Source organism: Alosa pseudoharengus, unplaced genomic scaffold, assembly GCF_046254945.1.
Source record: "Alosa pseudoharengus isolate Yale_2024_CS ecotype anadromous, Long Island Sound unplaced genomic scaffold, YU_APseudo_1.1 YU_APseudo_1.1_scf_18, whole genome shotgun sequence".
NCBI classification, from domain to species: Eukaryota; Metazoa; Chordata; class Actinopteri; order Clupeiformes; family Clupeidae; genus Alosa; species Alosa pseudoharengus.
The window spans coordinates 13104297-13114296 of NW_027468650.1; the positions used below are offsets into that span (position 1 = coordinate 13104297).

The following is a 10000-nucleotide window of genomic DNA, read 5'->3' on the forward strand; positions in this document are numbered from 1 at the left end:
ACCTGCGGACGCTGCTTCCAGCACAAGCACCACCTGACCGCTCACCTGACCACCAGCCACCTCCTGCTGGCCAATCGTGGCAAGGCGTCGGCGTCGATGGCAACACCGGCGGTGACAGAGGCGGGCCTGGAGCTGGAGCGTGGCCACGCGAGGCCCGTGCGGCGGGTGAGGTGCGGTCCGCTCGGGTCCACGCGCGTCCGGCCGCGGCCTCTGCTGCGCTGTCTGTTCTGCCAGAAGGCCTTCAGCTACGTGGGCGTGTTCTTCAGTCACCTGCGTGAGCTGCACCGCGTCATCCTGACCGTGGAGCCCTCCATCGCCCAGCACGAGGAACACACCCCCGGGTGAGAGACACACACACACACTCACACACACACACTCACTCTTTTTTAGACTTTTAGGCAATGTTTTCGTGTTAATTAATCCTCTTCATAAGACGGTATATGGTTAAATGACTCATTACAGGGCGAATGAAGACTCTCTCGCCCGCCTCTACTGCCTGTAGGAAGAATATCCCGCTTGCAAGTTTGGTGAATTGTACCCGCCGTCCTTCAGTCTCACTAAGGCCCCGTCCCAATACCTCCCCTACCCCTAGATTTTTGCCCTAACCCTCGTTTTTGCGCGTGCACGTGTAGGGCTAGGGTGTCCCATTACTTTAGGGAGCAAGGGGAAGTGCTATTTTCCCCTTAAAATCAACCCTCAAAACATAGCCAGGACCGATGCAGGCTTAAAACGAAGTGGGAGATGAAATTACCCTGGATACCGTGCGAGCTAAGCGAGCCGGCCAAATTTCATATATTTTCGCAAATAAGCATATTAAAATTTCGGAATATGTTGGAATATGTTAGCTGGATGCACATCTGATGGACTGTTGAGTTTTGAACACTAATGTTAGAAAATATCTCACGAAGCTATCTGACGATGTTCATGATATCTGCTGAGTGCTTTGAGAGAGTCTGCCCATCAAATAACGTTATATATCTGATCTGGGTAGTTTCGTCAATATTTAAGGTGGGTGTTCTGGCGTTCACATGAACACGAATATCTTTGTTGATTAACTAGACGTAGATAAACCAGCACAGCCCACACAACAACGACCGCTGGAATGGGCATGTTCCTGAATGAAAATAGTAGCAGGCTACTACCGGTAGACACGTCGGCGCTGCGCGTGACGTAGGTGAGCACGTTCGCTACGCTAATTTGCATTTAGTGGTGTCCCAATTCATAGGGAAAGATCTTCACCTCCACTTCCCTTGTCGAGGGGGCTTTAATGTTGAGGGCAATCAAAACCAAGTGGAAGTTTTAAGGGGGGAGAAATGGGACGGGCCCAAAGTCTCAGACATCGCGAGAAGCAGGATCAGTTTACATCCTGTATCCCCAGCACAGAGGCAGGCTAACGAAACACTAGCGATTGTTGCAAACGTGTGTATAATGGCAGAGCCGGCGAAGAAGCAGCGAAAACCCTTGACGGAAGAAGAAAAGGAAAAAAGATTCAGACCGAGCGAGGGCTCGCACACGTATCGACACGTACAGACGCTAGGGGGAGCTTCGTAGAGAAAAAGCATCAGGCTTGCCTGGTGTCCATTTAATCCCCTGAAGGCAATTGACTGGTAAAGAATCATAAAAAAGAATAAGTAATTTAGGGTTTAAAAAAATAAGCACATGGTGTGGTGTATTTTTGTTCCAACTCTGCCAGGGGTTTATGTCTAGTTTTCATCTCACTAATTTGTAATTGCATTTTTTTACGAGAGCATGTGATTGCACAAGAAAACCAATACACAGTACTTCCTCTGTCTCTGTGTCTCACTTACACACACACACACACACACACACACACACACACACACACACACACACACACACAGATAGATAGATAGATAGATAGATAGATACTTTATTGATCCCCAAGGGGAAATTCATGACACACACACACACACTCTCACTGACCCTCTCCTCTCCTCTCCTGTGTGTGTTGTGTGTCCAGCACGGAGCTCTGTGAGGAAGACATGGAGGACCCCGTGGAGCTGCAGATCAAATGCGGCCGGTGCCAAGCCGTCACGCCCACCTTCTCCGACATGCAGCTCCACCTCCTCTACGTCCACGGCCAATCAGCAGGCCCCGGGCCCTCGGGGGGCGGTCCTACGGGCGGTTGCGGCGGCGGCCGGACCGTGGAGGAGGAGCTTGTGAAGCACGCCGCCCACTACTGGAGGCAGCTGAACGAGCGGCGAGCCTTGCGGAGGTGCGGGCGCTGCCAGGAGGTCTTCCTGTCCGCGTCCAGACTCAAGCGGCACGCGTGCGGCCGGCGCCCGGGGGGTGCGGCGGCGTCGGCGGCGGGGCTCAGGACTGGACGCGGTGTCCACTGCTTCCTGTGCAGCGTCGTGCTGGACAGCAAACAGGAAGTGCTTGAGCACTGGAGGGGCCGGCACTACTGTGAAAACCCCCCTCTCCTGTGGGACGCTCTGAACGAGGGCGGGGAGACTGATGGCAGCAGTGTCTCCTAGCAACCCCTGATGCACCACGGAAGGACACGTGCACGCGTGTGTGTGTGTGTGTGCGTGTGTGTGTGTGTGTGTGTAAGAGTACGAGTAAGATGTGTGACATAAACCACTACTACAGTTTTAGCTGTTCAGCTGTTTAGCCATGTCTGGTTGCACTGCTTTCTTCATTTGAATGTCAAGTTGTTTTTACTTTTATATTTTTTTTTTCTTGAAGTTAAGAATTGTAATTTATAGGATTGTTTTCAAACTAGAGTGTTTTGTGTAGTCTGTGTGTAACTGATTATTTAAGTTTTGTTTTGTTTGAAGCTAACTCACAGGGCTATCACTACAAGGCTAAGAGAGATATCAGACAGACAGTGAAGCTCCCGGCCAATCATATCTCTGTCGGATTCTCAGTAGCCAATCACAGCTCTGCCAGTATGTTACCGGCCAACCACAGGTCCATGCTCTCAGGATGGGAATATGGGAATATTTGGGTTACATAATGATGCAAACTCCATATTCTCAGAGAGATATTTCGAAGACAGCCACTAAAGAGGCGGGTTTTAATTGTTATACGTGTGTGTGTGTGTGTGTGTGTTGTGGCTCACTGATTGTGAGATGTACACATTTTCTGTTTTCAAATGACTGTTGTTAATGTTGTTAAACTGTGCTCAATTGTTCTAAAAGAAATCAATGACAGGGTAATTGAATGTTTTACATCAAATAATCTATCCACATACTGTTCTCATAGACATAGAATATACTGAGTATTTATAGAGATGAAGACAAATAAATACCTAAATATTTATACGTATATATTCATATATATTTGCATTGAATAATGTAGTCACCATGGTGCTGTTTAAGATGAATGGAGATCTGTTCACTTTATCACTCTAGTAACCCTAGCAACCATCATCACCCTAGTAATGCTTTCATTTCCCCAAACATCATCAACCTGGTAATGCTGTCATTTTCCAAACATCATCATCCTAATGCTTTCATTTTCCAAACATCGTCACCCTAGTAATGCTTTCATTTCCCCAAACATTATCATCCTAGTAATGCTTTCAATTTCTTAACCCTCTCATCAAGCTGTTTGTCTGCCTGTTCACTCTTGTACTTTTAGAACCGTGAACTATCTTACTCAGTCAGCCTTGCTGTCATTACCAGTCTGCCATCGTTCTACCACACGTTCTGTTTTATGTGTCGCCATAACAGAGTGGCCGTCATTCTGACCCCCCCCCCTCCTCTCCTGCGGACAGCTCTGCTGTCAATCATAACAGAGGGCCCGTCGTGTCTGCTGTCATTCCGCCAGCGCTTCAGGTGCCCTCACTCCGTCACACCTCTGGCTGTGTCATGTCCGTAACACGGAGAGCTGCTGTTAGCAGTTTGGACTTTTTGCGGAGCGCTTACTTGGAATACCGGCTTTGACGTTAGAATGTTTTCCATGAGCATAGATTCTCTTAACAAGATAACGACAAGAAAAGACAAAAAAAAAAAAAAAAACCTCTCCGGGACTTTCCTGGTCTCTGTAAAGAAGAACTAACGTGTCACCTAGATCTGACCGCTTTGGGAAACCTGCCCAGAGTTGTTTTGCATGTACACTGCACACTGGTGGGAGTAGGTGGAGGGTGGCAGTGTTAGTGTTACTAAGTCTGGCATAAGCTAGTAAACATGCCAACATGACTCTCAGCGCCGTTTCAATGCCCAGATGTATTTATTATTCCTCTCCGTTGGGACGTCCCTGCAGTTGATCCCTTTAACGGCGCCGTTCTGACTCTGTTCTGACGCTGGCGCCGTTCTGACTCTGCTCGTCATCTCTGGAACAATCAGATGCTCCTACTGACTGTGTCATCAAACTAACTTTAAAGGGGAACTTGGCAACTATTTCAACGTAATAAACCCGTTTAGAAATCATTTGGATGGTTAAATGACCTGTTCCGGTGAAAATGGTGACTTTCCCCGCTGCGCCTAGCGTCCCCAGGCGGAAAACCAACCTTGCAACATTGAGACTTACCGTCCCGGAAAGAGAAGTGAGAAACAAGAAACTTGTTTTAAATTGTGTTTCTTACCTTGTAACATCCACATAGTTCTGCCAAACTTATGCTAACCGTTCGCTAGCTTGTAAACAAATCCATGTGCTTTATCGTTTGTTACCTTTTCCCAGTTTGAAATAGCATAATGCACAATTTCTCCAGCAGAGGGGGAAATCCTGCCAAGTTTCCCTTTAAACACTGGCTCGAATTTCATCATCAGAAGCTCTCAGTCCTTTCCCTACTGTGTGTGTGTGAGAGATATTTTTTCTGTGACAGTACCATGTGTGTACCTCTAGAGCAGTGGTCATCAACATTTTTGAGCCCAAGATCCCTAACCTCACCCTGAACAAAAGGCAAGATCTACCTTGAAGCGTCAAAAGAAAATCAAAGCTAAAATACTTCCAATTTAAGGCCTTTTATTTAGTCAAAAATAACACATCCTCCACCCAGGCGTCAATGAGAACACTTACATAGTCACTTACTTACTAATGGAGTAAGTGTTTGTGACAATACGTCATGATAAATTTGATGTTTGATCACTGTTTTGGTATGAAGCATCTTTCACGTAATTAATGCACACTCTAGTGAAAGTAACCTAAGCCTAGGCCTACAATGCACTCCGTGTCTGTGCACGTCTGCAATCGATTACATTCTTCAAATGGAGAACAAATTCCTGATCGCTAAACTTTTGTTTTTTATTTTCTGTCAGTTAGCAGTTGCACCTAGCATAATTTGACTTCAGCGGTGACAAGTCCTGTTGCGAGAGAGACAGACAGAGAGAGAGAAAGAGAGCGCACCTGCAAAGTGGTGCTGTGCGCGTGTGTGTCTGCTAGAGATGCGCGGATGGGCTATTATTTCAACCGTAACCGCATAGCAAAACTTATCATCCATCCGCCATCCATCCGCACCAACGTTTTTTTGACCAATTTTCAAAACCGCACCCGCCCGCCATCCGCTGGTTGTTTTAATGTATATGGGTGATACGTTTGATTGGTTCAACCGCCACCCGCCCGAATTTAATTAAAATATTATATTTCTACACGTCATCCGCCCGATCCGCGGTTTAACCGCGGAGTCCGCGGCTGTAACCGTGAACCGTGCGTCTCTAGTGTCTGCATCATGGGGTTACGTTCGGTTGGTTCAAGTCAGAAGTTGGTCCATCCGGTCCCGCATTCACGCTGCTCCATTATTAGATTAACGTTATCAGACAGCACTGTAAATGTATGCAGGAATTTCTCGCATTATGATGGCTAGGTCTTGAATAAATCATGCGCTATCCTATCCCGCGCTGAAATGTAGGCTACGCCCTGTAAACGTTGGCGAACATGTGGGAATTTGGTAACTGTTTTTACTTGTCCTGTTATTCTCGGTATCTACTGGGCAAGTCCTGAAGATCTACTGGTCAATCGCGATCGACGGGTTGGCGACAACTGCTCTACAGAGAGAGAGAGTGTGTGTGTGTGTATTTCCAGTTTCGGATAGATATGTGGAGAGGCACATGCCTGTAATTTAATGCCGCTGGAGCTGGGCATAGCCCTCCTCCCTGGGTGACCTTTCACCTTTGACCTCTGCCTGTTCTAGTGACTGTTGTGTCCCCCTTTCCTCCTCCTCCTCCTCCTCCTCGTTCATGGTGCCTCAATAAAGAACATAAACTCCAGTTGGCTCTGATGTCCATTCCTTCACCCCTCTCTCTGTTTTTCTATCTGTCTCCTTTTAGCCGTCTCTCTCTGATCCCCCTTTTCCCCCTGTGCCCATCGGTTATCTTTCTCTCTTTCTCCCCCCTTTCATCCTCTCTTCTTACCATCTCTCTTTCCTCAGGCGGTGGACTGGACGCATCCGTCTGGAGGGACACAGAAAATGGGAATAATGAGATGGTGTGTGTGTGTGTGTGTGTACGCATGATTGGATGTGCATGTCCTTCTGTGTTTTTGTGTGTGAGTGTACTGTGTACACATGTAATTTCGATTACCTAGGTATGTGTATGTGTGTATGTAGTGCTATGTGTGTGGGTGTGCTGTCTGTATGTAGTGTTGAGTGTGTGTGTCTATGTATGTAGTGTTTGGTGTGTGTATGTAATGTTGTGTGTGTGTGTATGTGTCCAGGAGGGTAACTGGAGGCTGAGTGTCTCCACATGCTTCACCTCCACACAGACTCCAATCTGTCTGTATAGGTTTACTGTTGTCTCTCTGTGTGTGTGTGTGTGTGTGTGTGTGTGTGTGTGTGTGTGTGTGTGTGTGTGTGTGTGGGTATGAGTGTGAGTTAGTAAGCGCTTTCAGACATACGTGTAAGACCGGAGGTTCTGCCGATGTTAAACGGTGGGGCCGTATATCTGAACGACATAACCGGTCATATGGAAGTCCGAATTCACCCGGTGTTTATACTACCCCCGACCTAGTATTTCCTCCGGACATTATGTAAATGTGCTGTGTCTGAACGAGGCGTAGAACATGCGGTTAAAATCACACCTAGTGAGAGGGCATGTTGGTGACGTTTCTTTTGTGCGTCCATGTGGTTAAATCTGACTTAAATGCCAGTGTTATGATGGAGTGGCATAGTGCTGTCCAGAAAATCTCCGACATGGAAAGATGCAGACATCACGGAGCTACTGTCCATGAGGGCATACAACATTTTGATAAAACACATGAAGGGAATGGCACATTGTAGCCTACAACTGCATGGCAAGGCCAAACGAATTCAAAAGACTGAATCATCATAAGCAGAAGGCGCTGAAAAGGCAGTAGCCTACAGCGACGTTGTTGACGGACGACAATAACAGGAGTATTTAATAAATTGTTAGCCAACACGGTTTTCTGTTCATTGATAACCTTAGGCAGAATTAGGCTACAGAAAAGAATACAGGATTTTTTTTCTCTCCCGGCAGTAAAGACAGTAGATTCGTGTTTAAAATTAAATGAAAACTAAAGGTAGGCTATAGGCTAATTATGCATATGACCATCCAGAGGAGGCTGGTGATCTGTCAAGAATGATGAAGATCGTAAGATACAGATGGTTTTATTGTTGCTGTCATTATTACCACAAATACGAATTGACAACGAAACCATGGCGATCGTGGGTTATATCTTGCCTGCTTATTAGGCCATGCACAGCCCTGTCAGAACTCCGTGTAGCATGCATACTGCAGTTTTCATAAACCATCACCAACTAGTTCGCACTTTGGATATATCGTTGGATTGTGAAAAGCCCAATTTCGAATAACTACAGTACAACAGATGAGGTAGGATGCATCTTTTGCAATTACAATTTCGTGTTGGTGAGACCTGTAGACATGTCATCTCGAGTTCCACGACAGCTTAGCTAGTGCCACCGAAATATGACACTGAAATCCTTTCACTATTGGAGTCGCTCAGATAGAAACAGCTGTAACGTGGTTAGGACACTTTTGCTGTGGAGTGGAGACGCCATAAGTTAGGTGTGGTTTTGACAATCAGAAAAGCAATATACTGAAATAGTTTAATGATGTAAAGTCAAGTGCTGGTCTGGTGTGTGTGCACGCAGTTTTTATTGATGAGTCGGAGTGGCAAGGGCATTATAAAACTTCTCGCTCTTAGGCCTACTCATACATCGCGTTGAAATGGCGTAGCTGTCTAAATTCAAATCATATCATGCTAGAGGAGAAATCGTTGGACATCCATTATTTTGTTATTCAGCACCCATGGTCAAAAATATGTCCCAGCGCGCCTGCATGGGGATAGTATGCTTTTGGAAAAAAATAAATCATGAAAAAACTTCACTGTTATGTAGTATTTTGTTTGTTGCTTAAAAACGTTGTATGATGGCCTTGAAGTCTTGAGTTAGCCTACTGAATTGGCTGGTAGCCTACCATAAAGTGTGTGCATGCTCTCTCTCTCCAACGCAAACCAGATTCTGGCACATAACGTTGAAAACAGATAAATGTGTTTACTCGAAGCACACATACAAATACTGTATGTGCGCACTTACGTGACTATCCTACTTCAAGTATTAGCCTACGCACAATATATTTCTCTTTAGCCTATAATGCATAGGCTACACTTTGTAAAAAGCAGCTGTGACAGGCAGCGGCCGCATATATTTTGCGTCATATATCTCGCATCTTGTGAACTCTAAGCCCCCACCCCTCACTCGACAACCACACGGAGATTCTGTAATGTGCGTGTATGTCGTTCACACATACGTCCGTATAAGGTCAGTATTAGGTCCGCAGGTTAGCATCATATCTGAATCATCCGAAGGGTAGGACCTCCGTTTGACAAACCTCCGCATGTACTCCGGAGGTTATATCTGAAAGCGCTTAATGTCTGTTTGCTACCTCTGGTCTGTTTGACCTTTATTAAACCCTACCCCCACCTCATCACTCACACACACACAGACGTCATTAACTGCCAGACTTCACATGTAGGTTACTCTGAGCTGAGCTTGCATGGCACATACATTAATACAATTATCAAGCACTGCTCTGATGTATTTTACAGGCTATTCTCTACATACTATAATTACGCAAACAAGGGTGGATGTACCTCCTTTTCTACATACTCAAACACAAACAAACACACACAGACACACACACACAGCATATGTATTCCTCATCACACAACACTCATTACTAACACATAAATACATACATACATACACACTCCAGACATCAGTCAAAGGGACACATGGATGTCTACATGGCTCGGGGGTGGTGGTGCTGGGAGGTGTTTGGAGGTGGTGGTGCTGGGAGGTGTTTGGAGGTGGTGGTGCTGGGAGGTGCTGGTGCTCGGGGGTGGTGGTGCTGGGAGGTGTTTGGAGGTGGAGGTGCTGCTGTAAATCCCCTGTATCAGGGCCAACAGTCAGGCCTATCTGTTCCGGGCAGAGAGAATAGCAGAACAGAAAACTCCCTTCACTAATTCTCTCTCTCCCTCTCTCTCTCTCTCTCTCCGGTGGTTTCCTTGTTAATACTGCCTCTCTCTCTCGCACTTTCTTTCAGCGTTTATATCTTGTTGCAAGAGCCCCTCAGAGTAACAACGGAGCAGCAAATAGCAGGAAGCTGTCTACAACACACACACACACACACACACACACATACACTCACACAGCTCAGCATCTTCCAACTTCTGAGAAAGCAAGCCATATATGAGACACAGATGCATATTTCTCTTTAATCATCCCTCCCTCTCCATCCTCTTTTTTCTCTCTCATCACTCGCTTTCTCTCTCTCCCCTCGCCTCCCTCCATCTCTACTGCAGAGGCTCTGATGGCAGAGGGGAGATCAAAGAGCAACAAGATTGCAGAATGGAGAGGAGCGAGCTCTTCACGGAGAGAGGGAGAGAGGAAGAGAGAGAGAAAGGAGGGAGAAGATGGAGAGAGAGAAAGAGAGACTGAGGGAGAGAGAGGAGGAGCGAGCTCTTCACTGAGAGGGAGAAAGAGAGAGAGGAGTGGGAGGAGGGAAACAACTGCAATAGAAATGAAGACAAGGTGAGAGCTGTGTGTGTGTGTGTGTGT

At 46.4% G+C, this 10000-nt stretch overlaps 1 protein-coding gene across 3 annotated transcripts in view; it reads left to right on the top strand.

Moving 5' to 3' along the window:
• znf438 (zinc finger protein 438) overlaps positions 1 to 3126 on the top strand; it is a 42711-nt gene extending 39585 nt beyond the window's left edge. For all 3 annotated transcript variants that reach the window (XM_076290263.1, XM_076290265.1, XM_076290264.1), the window contains 2 exons: positions 1 to 341; positions 1982 to 3126. The exon at positions 1 to 341 is cut by the window's left edge and continues 1079 nt beyond it. In XM_076290263.1, coding sequence (XP_076146378.1) covers positions 1 to 341; positions 1982 to 2498 — 858 coding nt within the window. In that variant the 3' untranslated portion in view covers positions 2499 to 3126. The remainder of the gene's footprint in view (positions 342 to 1981) is intronic.
• The last annotated feature ends 6874 nt before the right edge of the window (positions 3127 to 10000 follow it).